The sequence below is a fragment of the Paramormyrops kingsleyae genome, chromosome 12 (assembly GCF_048594095.1).
Source record: "Paramormyrops kingsleyae isolate MSU_618 chromosome 12, PKINGS_0.4, whole genome shotgun sequence".
NCBI lineage: Eukaryota > Metazoa > Chordata > Actinopteri > Osteoglossiformes > Mormyridae > Paramormyrops > Paramormyrops kingsleyae.
The window spans coordinates 30,291,233-30,315,547 of record NC_132808.1 but is presented as its reverse complement, the minus strand read 5'-3'; the positions used below and the strand labels follow the sequence as shown (position 1 = coordinate 30,315,547).

At 43.0% G+C, this 24,315-nt stretch overlaps 1 protein-coding gene across 1 annotated transcript; it reads left to right on the top strand.

The window, feature by feature from the left end:
• Positions 1-4,004: 4,004 nt before the first annotated feature.
• Positions 4,005-18,225, top strand: slc7a11 (solute carrier family 7 member 11). Its single transcript, XM_023818358.2, has 12 exons — positions 4,005-4,571; positions 8,571-8,697; positions 8,989-9,104; positions 10,463-10,588; positions 10,721-10,820; positions 11,162-11,206; positions 12,467-12,590; positions 13,589-13,692; positions 14,637-14,733; positions 15,165-15,314; positions 16,207-16,384; positions 17,583-18,225. The coding sequence occupies exons 1-12, from the start codon at positions 4,286-4,288 to the stop codon at positions 17,636-17,638; spliced, it is 1,509 nt and encodes a 502-aa protein (XP_023674126.1). The 5' UTR covers positions 4,005-4,285; the 3' UTR covers positions 17,639-18,225.
• The last annotated feature ends 6,090 nt before the right edge of the window (positions 18,226-24,315 follow it).

The window sequence follows — 24,315 nt, the reverse complement described above, 5'->3', positions numbered from 1 at the left end:
TGGTGGCAGGACTCCAGCCACTGGGGGAAAAAACTCACACTGGTCCATTTGGTGCTGAGGCATCACCTGCTGCATGGTTGCACTTGGGTTCCCATCCCTGAGGTGGTTTGTCATGTGGTGGGTGCAGCAACGCGCTGTAAACAGTGTGCTCTATACCCCTGCTCTGTTTGCTACCTCCTCAAAGCTCTGTGATGTGTCAGTGAAGCCACTGACATTTCGCAACAAAGCAGATCGTTTCCGCGTGATTGTTAGTCTGTCGTGTTGCATTACAAGTTAATTTCCTGCCCACTGCAAAGCCACTCAGAGGAGCCAAGTCTGCACTGTACAACCCCTTCATTAGAAGAGGTGAGGGGGCGTACACGTACGTTATTCACTACGCTGTGCCTCGTAAGGGACCGTCTCCCATTTTGCAGGCGACAAGAAGCCGGTGAGTTCCCCCCCCCCCCGCCGTTACAGGAGTTAGCGTGACGTCCGCGTCACATGCGAAATGCGGCCTAATGCTCCCAGACATGCTCAGAGCACGCTCCACTGATGAGTCCTGACATTATTATTGGAATCGCTCGCAGTACAAATGGATTCTAATTCTGTTTTTCTAACCTGGGCTGAATGGGAGTGCTTAAATCTCCCCTGCAAAGCAGCCACTGAACCTTCCACACAGAGATTAAGGACTGTTTGGATAAAAAGTGCTACTCTCCCAGACTGAAGACCAGGCCGGGGATGAGGGGGGATGGGGAGCTTGTGTGGGGTTGGCTTTTTAAAGTATCCTATCTGATCCCTTTCAAACATGGTTGCGTTCCAAACTACGGGGACTATGCTTCTCTTATCAGCCGCTAAAACGGTGGAATGTGTGAAGCTCACAGCGAAGATCTTAAAGTCCTCCATCTCACTGGAGACAGCGAAGTGGATAAAGTCCCCCAGAATGCGTGCATGAGGGCTTCTCTATTGAGCGGGACTCTTGATCTCTAAGAGGAACGTTGTGGTTGTGTGTGCCTGGGGGGCCGCTGTACTGGGGCAGGTGGGCGGGATGTCTGGCCCGGCTTTGAGTCATCTGTCATTTCCACTTTACGACATCGGACATCCTGAATTGTGCATTTATGGCAACTGAGTAGCCCCAGTTCCCATTATATCCCAGCAACGCTTGGACACGGCTGGCGAATGCCCATAATGCCCGTCTGGGACCAGAATGCCCAACTGGGACCGAAAACACCACGGACAGCCACTCTCCTGTGCTTTTATGGGCACCCTTGCGTTTGCCTGTATCCCTGAAACAGTATGAGATGTTAGCAAGAAATATATAATTATTGTTAAGGGTAACTATGAAACTCTCTTTATATTCTGGCAAAAAGAAGATTGTGTTTAGAAGATGCTTAACTTTGTTGTATCTGACCTGAAAATAATTAGAAAGGTTACTCAAAATAAAGCTGTTAATTAGTGTATGTAATATAGACAGACCCCCCCCCCCCCAGAATAACTAAGGGTTGTATGTTCAGAGAAGCCTTTCTGTACACCGCTGCTGTACTCAGCTGTTATTGTTGCACTTGAGGTCTTTGTTAACTTTAACGAATCTGACCATTCGCCTCTGCTCTCACTCATTAACAGGGTGTCTTTGGCTACAGGATGGCCACTGGCTGTTATTGTTTATTACGCTCTGAAGTTGCAGCAACGTACTTTATACCATGGGATCGATTGTGATTGTGGAGACACCCCCATCTCCTCCCCCTTGGCTTTGTGTCGCTGATGGAATTTGGCCCCCAGGGAAAATAGTTGGGGCCCCCCTACTAAATATACTGATTTGTTCATATAGGGACAGCCGTCTAAGCATTTGGGATATTAGCGTGTAAACTGTTGGTTATCACACTGTTCACATGCTTGGATAATTGAATCTGGTTCGTAATACCCTGTTCAATGAATGTGCATACAGATACTGGCATGAGCCAAAGGTATTGCCAGAATGTAAATATATGTACTTTGTCAACTTGAAGCATAAAATTATTTCCCAAAAATGTATTTCTAATACTCCATAGTAAGCTTACACAAAATGATGTTAATTTAAATGATGCAAACTTGGCAGACAATTCATCAAATACTTTGACAGGTCCTAAAAATAACTAAAAAAAAAAAAACAGTAATGTGTTTTTACTGTGTGAATACTGGCCTTTGTTCCACCTGCACTTTTAATCAATGATTCTAGGTTGCATCGTTGATTCAGTAAATTTCACTGTTTAAATCAGATTAAATGAAAACACACCGATCGATAAAAAACAAACAGAAAAATAAAGAAAACAAAAATGTCTGTTGTAAGCGCTCCGTAGAGGAATTCCAACCAGTTTGTCTGCTGTTATTATGACTCCCATCAGAGAAACAAATAATTCTGTAGGTGTTCTGCTATTACCATCAGAAATTGGCCTGAACTCTGTTGCTGCCTTAAGCAATTAGGTTACTGTAGTCATCAGCCTCTTAAACGACGGGACGTGCTGAGTTTCTGAAAGCCGGCCTTTAAATTTTCTGTCAGAAACAGAATATTCTCGCTGTGAGCACTGGGGAAAGTCAGTCGCCATTAAGATGTATAACGAAGAGTTGTTCTATCGTTCATTATACTGGCATTTATTATATAAAAATCTATATGTGGCGAAAATTCGTTTCGGGTAAATGCAGTTGAAGTCTGTATAAGTCCTGAAGATCGCTGTTACCTTCCAGTGAGCAGGCCTTGATGCATGAGGGGTCATCTGTATTCTGGGTAATGCGCCCAGCGCCGTGAGATATGAACCGCTTTGTTTGGCACGGCGGGGGGGGGGGGGGGGAATGTGGGCCTTGTATTTCATCTTCACATCTTTCGTTCCTCAAACACCCCAGCAGCGGGGAGTGTCGCCTTCAAGAGAGCTCAGATCTTTACAGAGATTTTACTCACCGCACGAAATCAGCCCAATCAATTCATCTCCTTACTTTAGGAACTGCACAGCCCCACATCCATTGTTATCTCTGCAGACGTTACCCTGCTTACCCGCCAAGTCCGAAATTGAAGTTGCCAACCTGTTATTTACAAGAATGTGGTTTCCAAGTAGGTTTTGAGCTTCACGGGCAGAATTCTGCTTCGTTATTCCACTTAAGCATAAGGATTTCAAAGGATGCAGCTTTAAATAAGAAAAACTTAACGATGAAACAGCACAATAAATTGCATTTGTGAAAATATAACATTTTGAGCATGGACATTGAAATATGAGGCACTGATTGATAGAAAAATACACAGTTTCCTTTAACTTTGGCGAAAGAAAGTGTTTGTTATAGCTATCTATACTGTTATAGACCCAAATTCCAGGGAATCTTCTAGAAGCATTTAAGGTTTATCACTGCATATCACTCAGGCCAGGTTATATGCTCTTCTGTTTTTTTTTTATTGTAGTCATTTGTCATGCATTAAGGTGCTATTTGGCATCAATGTAATTCAGTTCATTCAAATGTACAGTGATAAATAAAAACAGTTCACAAGCATTTATGCAGCTTAGTATGCAAATTTTGTATTTGTACTTCCAAACAAAACAAGCGGGTAAGTCGGTTACTATTCAAATCAGCAAAAAATGTGTCGTGTTTGTCAGGAGTCATCAGATGGCCTAGTTAGGGAACTTGTGACAAGCAGCAGATAAGATCTTAAGTATGTATTTAGGATATAGAAACACACACACACAGACACACATGTATGCATACATATTTGTAAAAAAAAAAAATAGCCATGTATTTCTCCGTCAGTGTTTTTACATTATATGAATCTGAGATAAGCTTAGTGTAAATATTAATTTTGCCCTGACGTATTTGCTAAGTGGGGATGTATTAGATATTGGCTGCTAATAGCAGATGAAACTCCCAGGGCTTGAGTGCGTGGAAGAGAGAAGAGAAGTGACCCCACATTGAGAATAATACCTGTTTGCTCCTGCGCTTACGGCGGGCCCTGACTTCCTGTTTCCCTTTGTCACTCTGACAGTGGCACCCACGCCAGGAAGTCGCTGAGTAATTGCCCGTCATTCGCGCGGCTGATGCAAATCTGGAAATTTTGCGTCATCATCCGGCGCACGAACTGAGCATGACAGTAGTGCTGCCATGAAAAGCCTGCATATCACTGTGACAAGGCAGTTAGAGAGCGAGAGAGAGAGAGAGAGAGAGAGAGAGAGAGAGAGAGATAATCTGCAATAGGCACAACTTGCATTAAGTCAGAAAGAGTTTCCCTGCTTAGTTCTTACTTTGGATCCCCGTTGATAGTGTGTCTGCCTGCCAAGATCATACATGCATCAACATGCCTAGGAAGTCGTTTTCAGTTAAAAAGATCCCCATTAGTGATGCGGATCCCAGTAAAAATGCCATTAAAGGGACCGATTCACCTGAGTCCTGCAGCCCCTCTGCACCTTCTGACAAAGTGGTGCTGAAGAAGAAAGTTACTCTCCTCCGTGGGATCTCCATCATCATTGGGACCATCATTGGAGCTGGTATCTTCATCTCTCCCAAAGGAATCCTGAAGAACTCTGGGAGCATTGGAATGTCCTTAATCATCTGGTTTGCCTGTGGAGTCTTATCAGTCTTCGGTAAGCCGGCCACATCTCGCCAATCACCGTAGCCAGAATTTGGCTGAAAGCTGTCATATGCAAAGACTGTTTAATTAATGTATTATTCTGAACTGAAGCGATTGTTTTAATTAATTATCGTATAAGTGCAGACAATGAGTTTCGAGAGACAAAACTAGAAATTTAGGGAAGGTGGATTATTATAAAGAATATGAGTTCCTTTGAAGCACAAACGGGATATGAGAAACATAGAGGAAGTGTTTACAACAAAAATGTCATAGTGTGAAATTAACCACATGTAAAACATGAGCAATAGGAAAAGTGGAACTCAATAAGCAGAGTCAGCAGACAATGTTAACTGGGAAGGTCCTTGCCATGCGCTGTAAATACTAATTATCTTCAGAAATACACAAAGTAGGTGATACTGTACAGTGGAGCGCGCAAGGGAACTGCACCCATGACTGATATCAGATTGTGTGTACTGCTTCACTTATAAACATTGACGTTAAACTCCGGAACTACTGCCCGATAAAAAGTGCATGGCCAGTTTTCGGAGGGTAATTGAAAGCCATCGGAAGCAAGTCCACTTAGCGATGTCATTTGAGGATGAGACGCGTTTGGGCTGCTACGTGATTCAAGTTTATGGCTCACGTTTGAAGTATGAAGACGCCTACTTTAATAATGACGGAAGTGCTGATTACAAACTTAAACTAGGTTAAAGTTTAATGAGGATGATCTGGCATCTTTCTGAGAGAACGTAAACTTGCCTAGTAATAGACGTAACACGCCCTTCATTCATAAACACAGACAAAATGGGATAAATGATTTCATTTATGCTTCCTTCATTCTGGAGTCCGGACTTTGGCAGAAAATACTTCTGTAAGTACCTGACACCTTGATCAGTAACGAGATAACTCCTGGATGTCATTCCAGCTGTCAGTGAGCACTCTGCTTCCGTTAATGGGACAATAAAATGCCCGTCTGAGCTTGCTGAGCAGAGAGGCACTAATTACAAGACAAATTCCCCGACACCAAAATGCCACGCTGCAAATATCCCCAAAGTTTGTTTGACCGTCCACTATAAACGGAATTTACACATGGTGTCTCTGCTGGAACAGAGGCGGCAAAGAATGAGTCAAAAAGTATTTTCTGCCGTCTTTAGTATTCAAACTGTACGTGAAATTATAACAGCTTAACGGCCATTAACAAGTTCTGGTGTAAATTTACACATAATGAATTTATACTGAGGGCAACCCTTGGGTGTTGAACGCACATGTCCTTTTGCATAAGAACGAGTGCAAGAAATGTAAGCATTGCACTTGAAAACATCTTAAGCATTGCAATACTGACAACCAGCAATTATCTTTCAGAAAGTATCCTTGAAAGAGAATGGGAAACGGGGATATGCTGTTCTGTACCTTCTGTTGACTGCTCACTTTGACATTGAAGGTCTAGAGGCCTTAAATCTTCCAGTTAAATGTGTGGGAGAAAGAAAATAATGTTTGTGGTATAATGATAGGACTGGGTTATATTTTCAGTCAATGAGCAAAGGACCTTGGAGTAGTGGGCCATAAGATTAGTGATCAGACTTCTGCAGAGATGCCTTCATGGCTGCTGAGTCCACCTGCTTTAAGTAAAGAAACTTCTGTTCCTTCCAGCTCACTAACTGTGTAAAAAAATAATAAATGAATGCTCTGCAAAGCAAATAATTAATTAACGATGCTTTGGAAGTATGTCAGCTAAGCACAATTATAATACAGGAAGGAGCCTGTTTTTTTTATTTATTTTTTTTTAGACATTAAGTAAGTCCAGCTACATTTCGCTCTTTGGGAAAATACAGTTATTAAAATGGTATCACTGGCTAATTATGACTCACAGTGGCCATATACTAAACAAATGCACAGATGGTTTAATATGAACCAGCACAGTTTGCACTCGTGGCGGGATCACTGCCTGTTAGGCACGCATCTGGGGGGCGTGGCTGAGATTTTGCAGGGGCTGTGACGCTGCATGCTTCCGGAAAGCCAGACAGCATGGGACTGTTTTGGGTGAGAGATCTCAGCAGCACTGTCCACTGGCTGGACGAGTCCTGCCGGCACCTGGATGGAAAATTTCTGGACTTTTCAGGACTTCTTACAAGCAACCAGGCCCAGAGTGTCCAATGGGGATTCTCAGGAGAGATCTTGGGCGGCCGCTTAGCCTTTGTGCCTCTCAGAAACAAAATAATTCAACGAGTTTAAAACTGAGCTGGTCAGAAACTTTTATGTTTAAAATTCTAAAACAGCGCTTCAGAATGTTAACCGGTGGGTTCTCACGCATGCACATGCACAATGAGCCACGATTGCGCTGCATAGAGAAATGCGCAAATACGTGGCACGCAAATCTGTGAGATAGCTTGAGCGTGGTTGCGGAGGTGATGCAGCTAATCGCTGGAAGTTTCTCAAACGATGGACGATAGAAAAATACCTGGGAGTCCTGAAAAAGTCAAAGAGCTTAAACAGTTGCTGTTATTATTTATTTTGTTCTTGAAATGCCAGTAATACATTTATTTGGATTATAAGTAAGACATGAACTGTGGCATCATTCATCAAAGTTCCCCCACAACGAAGACAAAGTCCTGGGCTGAAGAGTTAGTCCCACTTCTTGCCTACAAGAAACAGACCAGGCTTAATAAACTGCTTCTGACTTTAATTAAATAGGAGGTGTAAGAATTTATGTCTCTGCTAGTCTGATATCTCTCAGTGTCCCCTGAATGATCTTAATGTTGCACTTTATGCTTATTAGTTTATTGTTTCGTTTGATAGATGTTCTGTTCTGCAGTCCTGCATACACTCGTTCCTGGGCCTTCACTGGAAGCACTAGCTGCTCTAATTCCTCGTCGCCTCCATGACAGCACATGTGCTTGGAATGAGCCATTTTCCTCACATGTACATCACTTTGGACAAAAGCACCAGCTAAAGAACATAAATGCTAATAAATGTAAATCGTTTAACTTCGAAGACAAACTGCAGTAATCCATTCTCCTGGTGTGGGATTCCAGGACTAAACCTCTGCAGAAGCACAACTTCCTTTCATGGAGGAACTTCACTGGCGGGGGGGATCGGGGGGGGGGGGGGGGGGGGGGGGGGGTATCTGCATGAGTAGACTTCCACACTGGTTAATGCCTTGGATTATGTCCCCTAGCTTTGGCAAGGAAGATTAGACATGTCTCTGTCTACACTGTAAGATCTTTAGAAGTCTTTAGAATTATTTTTTTCCTATATATATTTTCTCCAATTAAAAAAAAAATCAAGTTTGAATGTTGGGAATAAGATAAAAAAAAAGGAAAAAAAAATAACAACAAAATTTGGGACAATTCCTACACTTTGTGGTCTAATAATACTGTCCATTTACTTTTATGCAAATGGAAAGTGAAAAGATTATGTAATGACTTGTAGAATGACATTTTTCTCAGACAGCGATATTTAGGTGTAGTAGTAGCGTCTCTTAATTAAAATACTTGTCGAGGAAATTCCCCTTTTTAGCCTGCAACGATTTCTGTGGTTAATGGCATAATTCTCAGGTCCTTGAGATGTAAAATAAAAAACCTTTGATGCCAGGAACATGTCCTCCCAAAAACAGAGCACCATTGATAGCCCATGGCTCAGAAGGGACCGTCTTCTAGGGGCACAGTGTGCTTTTCAGGCTGATAGATCGCAGCCCCTTTGGTTTTGAGTCCCCAGGTTGGCACGGGGATTTCAAAGTCAGGTCCTAGAACAAGGTCATTAACCACCAACTGTTCCAGGGACTGTCTGACCCTGATTCCTTAAATGTATGTCACTTTGGCTAAAATCATCTGGTAAAAGCAAACCAATCGTCTACTAGACTTCCGGAAATGAAGACAATTAAAACTTCTGGCACTTGTGATGGACATTGTACTTAAAATAATCATTGTGTGTCTCCATTTTAGAAATGTGCTTTTTGTTTGACCGCTGCGCCCTTGTTCTGGTATCGATTCACTTCCCGATATTGTTTCCCCAGGAGCGTTGTCTTACGCAGAACTTGGCACGTGCATCAAGAAATCCGGCGGTCACTACACTTACGTACTTGAAGCTTTCGGTCCACAAGTAGCTTTTATAAGGCTTTGGGCTGATTTGATTGCAATAAGGTGAGTAACACATATGTGTGCGTAATACCAGAATAGTGTAATTTACATTAGCGGTAAAAACTGGAATATTAGATGTTATATTAATGGCAAAAAACTGAAATAGTGCTATTTATATTAATGGTAAAAATATCCATCCATCTATCTATCCATCCATATTCTAATCTTAGTCAGGGTCACGGGGTGGGGGACACGGCAAAAAATATGATATGCCTTTTTAATATTGTAACAGCAATTCAGAAAACACGGAGAGTGAAATTAGCCCTGTGGATTTTAATACCGTTTTCTCCAAAGACCCGCAGGGTTGGCTGTGATCTCATTAGCATTTGGGCGCTACATCCTGGAACCGATATTCATGCCATGCGGGGTCCCTGAAACTGCGGTGAAACTCGCCACGGCCATCGGCATAAGTAATCCGCCTTTTACGTCCCTCCGTCCTTTAAAGGAATGCTGATGTAAATATGCTTAAAATATCTTTAAGTAACAAACTGAATGATCAAATGCATGCCTTTACTCTGTCTTTTGCATAAAAAACTGGCTGCATTATTTGTCAGTATAATCGCAAATTGTACAGCCAAAAAAAGGGGAAAGTCGCTCAGAATATTATTTTCCAGCATAACTCACGCATATATTTTGTTTAAGTCTATAGATGAACTCTGCTCGCAGCTTCTGATAAATATTTAAAGATGACCTTACTTTGCTTAAAAAATTACCGTGTATGTGCCTGTATTACAGCTGCGGGCTGTTTCTCCCTTTGTGTGATGTTATCGCAAAAACATAACGCAATTACAACAAAAAATACATGGTTCCCATGATAAGATTTATGGAAGTTGCTCAGATTAGTCATAAAGGCATCGATACGAGGTGGTTTCACTGGGAACAGATTTTTCCAGGTCATGGAGGAGTGTGAGAATTGTTGATATGCTTGGTGGATACAGGACAAAACAAATCGGGGCTAAGAAACGTACGAATGCATCGATTTTTACCGAGATTCAGGGATATGTTTGGATATTCCGTAATAAAAGCAGGCACAGGTGTAGACCGGATGGGGTTTGGATACAGTGAGCATGGGATCACAGCCCCGTCATATGGGGAATCTACACTACTGGTTATTTACGAAGTTACCCCTTCGGTGGCTAGCGGCCAGGCTAATTATAAAAATGGCAACAAGGCGCTGGATCCACATAAAGAACAAAGTTGCTTATAAATGCAGAAATTCGGTGGCAGGAGGCATTTGCAGAGCACGGCACTGCTATGATTATTAAAGGTTACTAGGGCAAAAAGGAAAAAAAAACACACAATACAACAAAGATTTATATACTTTAGAGCAGGGGTCTCAAACTCCAGTCCACCACAAATGATTCAGCTCAAGAGCTGTGTGGTAATTAGCATAAGGAGTTGAATCAGGTGTGTTAAATGATGGTGAACCAAAAACTGTGTAGGGCTCCGGCCCCCCAGGACTGGAGTTTGAGACCCCTGCTTTAGAGGGAACTCAGGCAAATCTGTGGTCACATGACTCTCCCTCGAGACATAGCCACACCCCTTATTACTTGGGGTTATTCCATATAACTATATAGGTTATGCTTGGTGTTTCTGTTGTTTGATGATATTGGATAATAATATTAAAATGTAAAACTTATTTTCATGCAGAATTTGCATCACAGTGAACTTTTACCTGATTTAAGGTGACTGCTTTTTTTTTTGTGCAGTATAGCTGTCCAGTGCATCATGGGTAAAATCACACTTTACCTCCGACTTTCTCACACAGCCACAGTGATGTACCTGAACAGTTTGAGCGTGAGCTGGACTGCACGGGTACAGAATGTTCTGACGTTAAGCAAACTCCTCGCCATCGGCGTAATCATCATACCGGGGATGGTCCAGCTCTTCAAAGGTACGGTGCTGCCAAGCCATGGTTACCGATTCCATGAAGACATCAACACGCCGTGACACATCCCAGGCATCTTATTTGCGGGCTGTTTCCTGCTTCCCAAATGATGCATCTGTGTGACATTTCTTGCTGCAGGTGAAACGAAAAACTTCGAGAATGCATTTGACTTCAACAATGTCCAAGTGTCGGGTCTTCCCTTGGCATTCTACTCGGGGATGTACGCTTACGCCGGATGGTAGGTGACACATCCTGCTATTTTTCCTCTCCTTCGCCTTTCCAGCCTCCTTTCTGCCTAAAGACTGATACATAATCAGAAACAAATAAATGACTCACATGGCAACCAATCAATGCCGTTCCTGCTAATTATATGTAGAATTTTAATGTTTTTCGGTTTAACATTTAAGACGTTTGATATTTATTGTAAATTAAAGGCATACTGAGAATGTGTAGTTATTTATATTTGTTTGTTATTCTTTTACAAAGTTTGAGCATTTCTCGTGCTCTCTGCTGGATGGTCTTTACAAGTTGTCCTGCAGCTGTGTTGCCGTGGTGACATAGTACTTCTGTACCCTGCAGGTTCTATTTGAATTTCGTTACTGAGGAGGTAGAAAACCCTGAAAGGTACGTTTTCACTTCAGATAGACAATCTGATATTTTGAGGGCTATCAGACTCTCCATGAGATCAAAAAGTAGAAAACAAACTTTCTTTTTCCTTATTGTTTTGCCGAAACTTTATGTATTAAGTCTTTTTAAAGCACAGAAAGGCATTCTTGACAAACACCCGGTGGTTAATCACTGCATAACGAGCCTCTGAATTTGATAACACGCACACACAATATCTGCTGCCCAATAATATCTACAATAGACCACTTTATAAATGTTATCTCTTGCGACTGACATAAGAAGTACGGTATTATGTATTGCTTTTTAATAAGTTTAACATGTCATAAGGCTTTTATTAGATTTTTAAGCATTTGCCGACGCTTTTCTAACGGTGATCGTTTCCTTCTTTGCCTTCTCATCTGTGGCTCATCTCTGGCGAAATTTTGCAAGCGCTGAGCAGTGTAACTTATAATCAGCATCTCCAGCTAAAGTCTACAGCTTGCACTGCGTTTTGTTGTTTTTTTAATATTTAATTGGGAAGCTTGAGGTACGTAGAGTCAGGGGCAAACAGCAACAGCGAGAGAATCACTGCCGTTCTCTTTACACCTCAAGGGAAGTGCGGTCATTAATATTCTAAGATAATCCACCAGGCTGTGAGGTTATTTTTCAATTATTAACTCCATAGTAAACGTGTGTGGATCACTTCAGCATACAATCAGCAGATTGATGCAATTAACGTAAAATGACCTAGTCAGCTAGTCAGTGTAAATCTGGTTAATCTGCTTTTACAAGCTCCTGTGTAACCTGTTGATTTTCTCATGACCTTCTGTTTCTTTCTGATTTCTGTGCCTTTGATTGTATTCCTTTGTTATTTCAGAGCATTCTCCAATGCCGTGACATTTCAATTGACTGGCAACGATCTGTACAAATTAATACAATGTTCACATAGGCGCTGACGAAAACGAATTGTTGTTGTATTTCATTTTTATATCAAATGTGCCCTACAGTAGACTAAGCACATCATGTGACACAGACAGTGACCTTGCTTAATGGCCATCTGTGGTTGTACTTCCTAGACTTTTGGCTCATAACGTCAAATTCAAGACAGCGCTTACGCACGTATAGTGATTCCAATGCTTTGCAGGGGACCTTGTTTGAAAGCCTTCCAGTAATACTGTCAGATTCCTTTGTGGTACATATTTGCATCGTCTCACAATCTCACATTGTGTGTAGTGGCTTTCCTAAGCAGGGTTACTGAAGCCAAGTTGCTCTCTTCAGAACTGTCCCTCTGGCCATATGCATCTCCATGACGATCGTCACCTTCTGCTACGTGCTGGTCAACGTGGCCTACTATACGGTGATGTCTGCTGAGCAGCTTCTGGCTTCAGAGGCCGTAGCTGTGGTACGTACTCAGCTAGCGATCCTGCAGTGTAGAGTATGACAAAATAGAATAGAATGTATGTGCTGTCATTGTTCAGTTACCATCAAAATTTGTCAGCCCCACCAGTGATAATGCAGAAGAAACAAAAAAGAAAGAAAAGAAAAGTATGAAAGTATATGTGAAAAATGTATGGTAGCACTTTACGTAAAGCACCCATCTATAATAATTGATACTTCATTGATCCCATGGGGAAATTCTCTTTATGCCCCCCTCAACTTGCCCTTTGTAAGGAAGAGTGCACAACAACTAAATGTGTCCTCTGGATGTAACCCATATGTCACATCGTGACATTGCAGGGGGCAGATATTTCAGTACTTGGGGGCAGTACCTTGCTCAGGGTACCTCGCTGACCGAGAACTCAAAGCAGAAATCTTCTAATTACAAGGGCACATTCCTAGCCATAAAGTCATAAAGTGTTATACACACACATTTATCAAACACATTGTAGCCATGTTTATTATTGATTATGAATGCTTTATGAAGATACCATCTATAATGCACTATAGTATTATAATGGTCGGTATAAGCATTAAGGATGCTTTGTACTGCATTATAAAGGTATCTTTAATGCATTATAGATGAGAGATTCATAGAGCATTCATAATGCATAATAAACATGGCTATAATGTGTTATGTCTTTTTATAAATAGTTCCAGCCATGTTTATAATACTTTATGAATGCATTATTACGCATTATGAAGGTATCTATAAAGCATTATGATGACCGCTTTAAGTAAAGTGTTACCAAATTTATAAAGATATATGCATTAAGAAATTTTCAAGGAGAAAAAATAACAGGTGAGTGATCCTTGTTGTAAATTTCTTAATGCATATATATTTATAAATTTGGTCACAGTAATGCAGCGGTGTGTGTCGCATGCAGTGCCCCCCCCCACCCCCCCCCCCACCCCCACCCCCCTCCAGACTCTGCCTGACTTCTGCTTCTGACTCGTTTGCAGACTTTTGCAGAGAAACTATTCGGCAGCTTCTCTGTCGCTGTCCCCGTCTTCGTCTCACTGTCCTGCCTTGGCTCCATGAACGGCTGCCTGTTTGCCATCTCAAGGTGGGCAGAGTCTTTAATGAGTTGATATTTAATTGCTGTAATGATACCACACCTAGAACTTACATTCTACTCTTTCAGTACGGATGATAACAGTCTGCATGGTGGCACAGTGCCACGGTTCCGCCGCCCGGCTCCTCGGGGAGCTGCGGTCCATTCCCTGCCATGGCTCCATGCGTGTGGAGTTTGCATGTTCTCCCCTTGTCATCACGGGGTTTCCTCTTCCACCCCATCCTGGGTTATTCCTTGAGCCAGCAACAGATTGTGGGCCCTTGTGACTCTGAATAGCAGAAGGAGGCATAGAAACTGGATAGATCTGGGCGTGGATATTCTACACTACTTCTGCACTACAGCCATGCAGAAAATGTAACACACCTCAATAAGTATTTTTGCAATTTTTACAAACTCAAAAGTAACACACCTCAATAGCTACTCAACTGCAGATTTATTTATCATTAAATTTTATGCCTTCTTTGGTCTCCTCCTAAAAACATTTTTACCAATTTATTATTTTTAATTACTATTTTACTGTTTTTACTTATTATATATTACGTATTACAGGTAGCTCTCAGGGAAAGTCATTTCATTGCCTACATCTACCACTGTTTGCTGTTCTGTTGTGAATTTGATAAAGAAATTTGATTTGATTTGACAGCTCACCAATAATTTTGATTATGAACCATAAACACCCTTTTTAAATTTGTTATTTAAAGCTAAAGTGTTACCTATGGATTAATTCTAGGCTGTGGAAAGCAAGTCAGTTCTTTACTAACTGAATTCTTACTCATCCATCAATCCATCCATCCATCAATCCATCCACTGCCTGCCACATTACCCATGGTGTGGGTCACATTTCCACAGGCAGTTCACGACTCCCTGTTCCCACGAGGGACGTCACCTGCAGCTTTACTCAGCTATGTTCTTTGCGCCTGGTTTTGTTCCGTTAGGATGTTCTATGTGGCTTCTCGAGAAGGTCAGCTGCCGGAAATCCTCTCCATGATCCACGTCCGCCGGCACACCCCGGTTCCTGCCGTCTTAATTCTGGTGAGGACGAAAATGGCGTCAAACCTTTATGAGGTTTTAAAAGCAAAGAAAAGTGCTACGTAATGCAAATTCCTACACTGCTGTTAAGGGGGGGATTTCAAGGGCCCATGAGTGACAGGGGCCCTAAACAAATTTTGGAACATGATTGGGTTGCTCTGGGTTGGTGGCCTGATATAATATGTTCTCATGGGGCCCAAATCTCTAGCCACACCCCTACTTAGAGATATAATTACTAATACGTTGGCCTCCCACTGAATGCCTGCCTTTGTTTTCTGATTTCTCATAATCGCTTAACTGTAAACAGTCGGTGTCATTGCTAACACTAAATGCTAAGCTAACACATGTGACATTAGCTAACCACTGGAGGGTGACAGACCCTAAATGACTGCTAAGTTGTCTCTCACTCATTTCCTGCGCTCTTTCCTTTGCAGTATCCATTGACGATACTGATCCTGTTTTCAGGGGACATCTACAGTCTGCTCAACTTCATGAGCTTCATGCGTTGGCTCTTCATAGGGGTCGCTGTCCTAGGACTAATTTACCTCAGATATAAACGGCCGGAAATGGACCGTCCCTTTAAGGTAACACTCGGAGGCGACCCTGAAATCCTGAAATGATAATTAGAATCACTTTACTTTAGGATTATTTTTAGAGGAGATCTAAACAGTCGTTTAACATCACTGTCAGTAGGTAACAGTATTTGCAAATATAATGCCTTCTGACAGCCTGTAATTACTGTTCCCGGAGGTTTAACTCATGGTTATTTCAACACGTTTGGCATTGAGTTTCCTAGTCAAATCTTGTTGGGGGAGGGGAGCACACACACACACACATATACACACACGCACACACACACACACACATACATACACACACACACACACAAGAAATAGCCAAAAAAATGTAATTACCTTTGTAGTCAGTTTCTCTCCAAGGGACCAGCTGCATTTACATATCTTTGCTAAAAAATAATTAAAAAAATGATCAAGTGATAATTGTGTTTGGAGATTTAAAGAGAATTAAAGTTTTATAGTGTATTTATATTAACATTTTATAGGTGTTTTTTTTTTTTGGTTGTGTGGCAGCCTGTTATTCCACAGCAGGTTACTGATAAAACGCTGTGAAGTGCAGAGACTTCTTAACAGGCACATTTGCATGCGGAAACAGTGATTCCCCAACATTAATGTTAATTACAATCCATGTTTATTCACCAGATGCAGTTAAAACGAGTTCCATTCTGTCCAAAATATAAGGGCTTAAAAACGGATGTCCGAACCCTATAGTTGTCTATGGGAGAGCATAAAAATCAGAGAATTCAGATAAGGCCATATAAGCGTATCTGTGACAATCGAACATAGCGCATCCTGAAGCATTCTGTTACATTATTAGTGTGATGAATACAAATGATGATTAGGAAATGTCACTGGCTTATCGCCGTGCTCCTTCCTTCCTTCCTTCCCTCCTTCCCTCCAGGTGCCTTTGTTTATTCCAGCTGTGTTCTCTTTCACCTGCTTCTTCATGGTCTTCTTCTCTCTCTACTCGGACCCGTTCAACACCGGGATCGGCCTGGTGATTAGCCTGACTGGAATTCCGGCTTACTACATCTTCATTGTGTTCAACAATAAACCCAAGTGGCTACAGAAGTCCTACGGTAAGATGCTACTATTAAGTATAAGCCTTAATGCCTCTTGGCCAAGATTCTACTTCGAATAAGATTGCAGAAATAGGGGGTGGACAAAATAACAGAAATGTTGCATGAGAAGGGACTTTTACTTTGAAGCAACTGACACACAATTGCAAAAGCATGTGGCTCAGTGGGTTAGGACACCAGTGCATGGATGGCTTAGTGGGTTAGGAAACCTATGATTGGATGGTTGTTGGTTCAAATCCCCTGATTGACAATTAGGTCCCTGAGCCAGACCCTTAACTCCCAATTGCTTGTTTATTCTGCTTTTTTTAAATTGTCCGTCACTTTGGATAAAAAAAAACCTTTCCAGTAAAGAAGAACAATGACCTCATCTTGAATTTCACCAGCAGGGAGAGGCAGACACTTAATAGAATAGTTCTTAAAGCTAAAGTATGGCTTCTTAAATGACTGCAGGACTGAATCAGGACCTCCATGGCCCAGTTTCAACAAAAACTGTCAGTGATGAGCTTCATAAAGGAAGTATTTAGAGTAGGGCAGTCATTTGGATGGTACTTGTGTACAGAGATACATAATCTGGTGTAATGAGCACATAACATGAACGATGGAAAAGTGACATAGTCTGACAAGTCTTCTTTCAGCCTGACCTGCACGGGTTCATGTTTTGAGGCAGCCAATGGATGCCTTTGCCTGTTGGTATGCGAGTCGTTTGGTCTGATGGTTTTTCTGCACGGTCATATAAGGTGTACCAGGCCATTTTACAGGATCTGGTGCAGTCCGTGATGCAAACACTATTCCCTTATGATATCCCCATATTTCAAGATGGAAATCCCCCATACATACTGCTAAATTGATTCAAGAGTGGTTTTATGAACACCAAGATGAAGTCAAATGCCTTCTTTGGCCTCCTCAATCACAAGATCTAAACATCATTGAGGCATTATGGGAAGTTCCGGAGCACGAAGTAGATTTCCTGCTTCTTGAAGAATGGTCCAATTTCCCACCACACACTACAGTTCTGCACGTGTATGACAGCAGTCCAAGAAGGAATGACAAGGTGGTCCTACTCCTCACTAGGTGCTTGATCTTATGTCCTGTAAGGTATCCCCCCCCCCCCAAGGTAATTCCAAGCTGACAGTAAAGCAAAAATTGTAAAAATAAATCAAGAAAAGATGACCTCATTATTTGTTTTTCATTGTTTCAGACTGGATGAACCGGTCCCTCCAGATCATTATGGAGGTGGTCCCACCAGATTGCTGATGGAAGCCGCAATCCAAACTGGAGAACTGTGACAATATGAAGGATGCAAAGAGAACCGTTTGTCAGGCACCTGTCAGACAAGCTGAGCTCTAACTGAGCTGTAACAGCTCAGATCAGCCACTGTTACCCAACGAAAGGCAGATTATTATAGCCACCTGCTGCACAGTCACACTAATACTGGTCATTACACTGAGAACTGATGTGTATGTAAGCTGATGTAATATGGACATTCATACTCCAACCACCACAATTACTACTAGTTGGACTTTTATACAAAAACATGATTTTTATGGGCTTTTTATAGTTGTATAAAACACACGTATTTTTGTATGGAAGTGACACACTGTATGTTCAGGAAAAGCCAGTGTTTATAATATTTATTTTTATAAGTTGCCAAATTGAGATAATTCATGTATCGGCATTGTAGTTTAACTGAATTTTCAACTTAAATCACCTTTTTGTTCCGTTAATCTGTTTGTAAACAGTCCGGACTGCCTTTGGGTACAGAAGCTCAGCGCATTGAAATGTGCGGCCGCTTTGTGTCATGAAGGCCTGTGACAGTGTATTAAACAAATATTAAAGGGCCAGCGAGCGAGCCTACATCTGATCACTGAGAAGAATGCCGATTTGCGATTTGGTATTCAGTCCCTTCACGCGGTGACCTACAGATAATGTCATATGTTGGCTTATTACAGTGGGAGGCTGTATTGTTTGGCTTCACTGTGCTGATCGGACGCAGATGACAGCCCAGCGGGTCAATAGCGTTTGTGAGGATATGATTCTGGCAGAAAATGAAGATCAATTTCTGGGTTGTAGGTTCAAACCAGCGGCTATTAGCTGGTGTCGTCGATCATGATGATAACATGGGCTCCCGCACCAATCACAGGTCACCTGCCGGATTCATTGATCTCGGAGGTAAAATTACCGGTAATGTAGGGTCCCAGGGATCCAGCACACGGACGAGAAAGGGAGTCGAACCAATCTGGCGCCGGTGTTCTTTGGCAGGAAGATGGAGTGGACCCCAGGGCTGTGCGTTTAATGGAAGGGAGGCAGAATTCAAGGTCCCCACTTAGGCTAAGCGGTGTTCGTCTTCATTCTGCGGGGATGTTATTTCTCAGATGCTGCTTGGCCTTGTCAGCCGGGGGGGTTTTAAACGGCCCCCGGAACGCTCACCTGGCAATGCGGATTTTCAGGACTTACTGTCCTACTTTGCGGAGTGTAAGAGCCCTTGGGTCAGTGATAATCACTGGAGGGGGGGTTCGGCGTGTGCTTTGAGATGAATAATGGTGAGACCCAGGACAGGGGGATTCGTTAACTAACAGAATACACCCCCCATATACATCTGAAACTGCACATACACTCAGCCCCCACCCTGCTGCGATCCTGCCCCCTTTATGGACGCCATCCAGAACTCCTCACAGCTGGGGGGCGGGGTCTCCAGTGCCAGGTCCTGGCTGGGAACTAGGGCTTGACACTCTGAAACACGCACTCGTGTGTTGCTCCAGCGCCCTGGAAGGCTCAAGGCTTTTTCTGAAGGCCCCCCGCCGGCCCCCGGGCCCCAAACCCACGGTCCGGCTCATCGGCGTACTCAGCGTTTCTCTGCTCCAGTCTCTCTGCGGCGTCACCGGCTTCGGAAGAGATAACAGTTATCTGTTCCCTTTATTAAAACATTCTGTAAGTCGCAACATACAATGAAACGTCGTTAGTTTTTCATTCTATAAGAAGAAACAAAAAAGAAAGAAAAAACAAACAGGAATTGTGAATTTTAAATCACTGTCAATAAGATTACAGATACTGCAGTGCTCCGTTACCCCCCCTCCTTTACCCCCCCGCCTATGAGTAGGGGTTGGGTGCAGATATCCCAATTCTTCCGCCTTTGTCATTCTTTGCCATTCCAGCATGAAAAACGTGCGTAAGCAGAACGCGTATCTTTTCATCAGTGTAATCGGCGCTGCTGATTGCAGGCGAGTTCCGTTATAGGCGAGTTCCCCCTTCCTGGCAACCGGACCTCTAATCAGCGACGGATGCCCACCCCCATGGGACTGAGCCACGCTCGTGCAGATCAAATGATCCCGGGATGGTGGCATCAGATGGGAGTCTGAGATGGAGACGGCTGTGGTCTCAGTCAGGGTTTACATTAAAGGAAACGGTGACACGTATTATGGAGACAAGCTGGAAGCAGGCAGGAGCTTCCTCAACATTGCTTGTGGATTTTGCTTCACATCTGCAGCCATATATTGTTTGATCGTCCTTTTTTCCCTGATGAATTTATCACCCTTTGATCCAGTTAGTGAGGCGGCACTTGTATCGTAAGTGGCATACATTTCGAGGAAGCAGGATCAGACAGCCCCTGGAGCAACTATGGGTCTTGCTCAAGTGCCCAACGATGCAGTCATTCCACCGAGGCTCGGATTCGAACCAGCAACCTTTCGGCTACAGTTACAGGATCCAAAGCTACTGAGCCAGAGACCACCACTGATGGCTGAAAAGCTTAATGTAGAAGTTTAAAAAACCTGTTAATACTCTCCTGCACAGCAGATTGATTGGAGCAGGGACCACAGAGATTCACTTACACATCAGTGAATAATGGAAAGGGTGGAGTTGAAGTTAAGATGCTGTGAATGACTGAAATGAAACAGGAACGGGTCATTTGCTTTGCAAACCCAGTTGGGTTTGATGGGATTTGTCTACAATGTCCTTCCCAACTTTGTGCGGAACAGTACTGTCTGAATGCACTAGTTAAGTGGGTTTGACCTTTGTGGCTGCGATCGGAAGGGCACCAGTTCAAATCCCGCCCTCAGCCACATAGTCACATATCCGTTCAGACCTCAAGCAAGTCCTTTAATGCTCCAGATGCGGCAGATAAAGGGCTGACCCTGAATCTGTACCCCAGACATCGCTCTTGACCTGTGTATATATGTGTGTCTTAAAGGAGAGTTAAATGGGATATGAAACAACTAAAGAATTTCCATTGTACCTGTACTTGTGCAAATGGCTAAACCAATATCATTTCAGTTTACTTTGGTTGTCAAACTGGTGAGTCGACCCACTGATAACCAGTGTATCCAGTTCAAAGCCTTTTCATTCTCTAATGACCATCGCGTCAAACAGTTTTTCAACTGCCCTTGGATGCTTTGTGCAAGAGAGTGAATCATGAGGCTGCGACTGAGTAAACACAGCACACAGGGGGTCAAGAGGTTCACGTACTGTTTGGCTACGCATTAGGATGGTTAAGGCACATGATCGCATCCCAACGTGCCATGATTATTGAAGCAGACGTGGCAGCTCCAGCGTTGCAGGAATGACAGCCGTGCCGGGATTTTCACACACTGCAGTCTAGCGTTTATAGAAAAGGATGCAATATACAAAAGAAAAAAAAACCTTGTTAGTGGCAAGAACAGCTTGTTAATGAGAGAGGTCTAAGGAGAACGGCCAAACTCAGGGAAGCTAACAGGAAGGTCACAAGTGCAAAAATAACAGCTCTGCACAGCAGTGGCGTGCAGAAAGGCTTCTCTGAATATAAAAGTTCTCCCTCCTTGAAGCAATTCTAGAGGGGAAAAGAAAAAATCAGTAACACCCAGTACGACCTACTGTAGGTGTATCTAATACAGTGGCCACTGGCCATATGTGTTTAATGGGATTCGCATAAACAGGCCAGACTGCTGCTCCTTTAAGGTCTGATTCATTTAGTCCGTTCGTGTTCCACTGAATAATGGCACGTTTGCTTTGTGTAACGATGTAGATGAGTAAACAGCAGCTGCTCATGGATGGGAACATGGTGAAGGATGACAGCCGATGTATGGAGAGAATACACGGCAGCTGTAGGTGAGGAGATTCCGGAAATGAACAGAATCTGCTGTGATCGGTGGGGCTTCAGGGCGGATCCCGGCAAGGGCAGAATGGGCAGGTGCCCAGAGCAGCATCCTCTGAGGGGCCGACACGCGCCCCCCCGCGCCCCCGGCTGACACCCTCACCAGCTCTCAGCACAGGCTTAAGGGTTGGGCTACACTCTGGGTGGGATGCCAGCCCATGGACACACGCGCACACACACGGGGTCATTCGAGTCCCCACAAGGTAAGGTATACCTGGACCACACACACACACACACACACACAATGAACAATTCAGTGACACCAGTTAGTTGCAGCACGTTTTCAGATGGAGTCCAGGGTATCTGGTTGGGGGGGGGCATGCAATCTGCACACAGGCAGAGCAGAGGCCATGACAAACATCACGCCAGAAAAGGTAATACGATTTGTCCACAGCTCGCTGCCAGTACGTGCTGTAAGCACAAGGGGGCGCAATCGCTCAGCATAACGCACAGCCCCACCCTCTGTGTGTAATCACACAGAAGCACATTAAAACCTCATTTATCATGCTTAATTAAACCTCTCTTTTCCACATATTTGTCCCACATACTGTATCGTTATTAAATGGTGAATTGAATTGCTTCACTATTGTTAGAAATGGAAAAGATGTTAAATGCTGCCGAATTTTTATCTTAGTTATTTGCAAACTTGGAATTTATTTTTCAATCAAACTGATTACGCTAATCGTACTTGTTTATTGGATGTTACGTCATAAGACAGGGACTAGTTGTTGTTGCGAGGTGAAAATGATTAGTTTTGCTATTTTTAGAATTATAATAAACCATATGAGTAAAAAAAATTAAAGTGTGATTTTACGTATATTGACATATTGAATGATGCCCGATATTAAACTTCTGGTTTCTGCTTGGTTTTATTCCAGAAGGTGCACACATTTGATTTTCCCCTCACTTGCAAGTAGATCATTCATGAATATGTATATGAAACAAATTAATGAATTATTTTGCTTTATTGGATGAACATCACCAAAGGACTCATTAAAATGCCTTTCACTTTATTTTGCTATTAAAAATCTAGCGTCTAAGTCAGTTTAACTTCCTTTCATGATCAAATATTTCACAAATCACTTACTCCAAATAATATCTGACAATGAGAATGCAGATGGTCTCTTTAATGATGCATTCATATTCCCAGTACTGCTTAGCTTCTGTGTACCCTTCCAAATTAATTATGCCAGCGGTGGTTTAATCCCTCTCTGTCATAATAATAGCAGTGAACTTTCGGAAATGAAACCCAGCCAATGAGACTTGAGAATGCAGAATGAGCAGAAGTTTCTGTAACTCTGACGCGGTAAGAATTCGCTGTTTGTTAGCGCAATGCGCGCGCTTCACTCACAGCCCCGCAAGACGTACCGAGCCGCGGTAAACAAAGATCCTCTAAGACAGGGATTCTCAGATTTTTTGATCAAAGGTCTGCATCAGATTTTCGTACAAAGTCAGAGGTCCGGAACAGTTTTCAATAACAAAAGAGCATTTCAGCAACTTTAATGAATTAAAAATAACTTTGGATACAGACATCAATATATAACGATAAGAGGACCGTAAGTTAAAGACTGGTTTGATGCTTATAGATCGTTCCATCTCTTTTCGGGGGGGGGGGGGGGGGGGGGGGGGGGGATTATGCATGTGCTAAGTTTGATGGTTCCACTTTGTATGTTTGAACTTCAAACCACATTAAGCCATTTTACTAAACATATTGGATTTATAAGGTGCATTATTGACTGGGTCCGGATTAATATGCGGTTCAGTATGCTTGTGGACTCAGTGAAGGGTCTTTTGCGAAACATCCTGATAGAGACCCCTGGAAAGCATGAGTGTAGTCCCATGCTTACCCAACCGGCCGCTGCATCATCAGTAAAACGGCGGTAGGATGACATCATCAGCAAAACGGCGGTAGGATGACATCATCAGTAAAACGGCGGTAGGATGACATCATCAGCAGACGTCTGGCCCCTGCAGAAGGGTACGCCCAGACTTTGGGGAAGTCACTACAAAACACTTAATGTTCTAATGAGAATTTACCTTGTGCAATAAGTCATTTTGGGTATTCATTGACATTCTCTGACAAAATTTTATGTGAAAATATATCAGTCCATCATGGTACAGGCCATTATTCTGCCTGTTGTTACAGGTAAGGATTTTTGTCAGCCTTTGGTGTCATGGTGGGTCTGTAATTAGCTGTCAACCCTGGTGGCTCCAGGGTTGTGGGTTCGAGTCTTGGCTCTGGCAGGGTTCGCCTGTTCTCCTTGTGATTCCATCCAGTGTGCTCTGTCAGTCTGAAAACATGCAAACCAGTATCTCTGAATTACATACCCCCCCCCCCCGACAAACACACACACACGGGGCAGTGCGTGGCTCAGCAGGCTAAGTCTCTGTGTCTGTGATCAGAAGGTTGTTGGTTTGAGTGCCTGCCTTGGCAGAACAGGCACATGTCTGTAGGCCCTTGAGGGTGGCCCTTAACCCCCAGATCCGGGGGTTAAGGGCCTGGGGGGGCTATGGAGAGTAAGATGGGGTCAGCACCACAAAGCATTCCATTGCGGCTGAAGCATATTTATTATTTAAACATTTTGTTTCTACTCATTTTAGATGTAGCTTTGCTCTCACATTTTCTCATAACAGTACCAGCAGCTAGAAATTTCTCCATGGTTCCTTTAAGTCTGTCAGCATTAACTAAGTAGCTTTCCCACTGGAACCTTTCGTTATGTTACTAGACGTATTCAATGCATGGTGCCTGTCTATGTCGCTCATTTCGCATGGTGCCTGTCTATGTCGCTCATTTCGCATGGTGCCT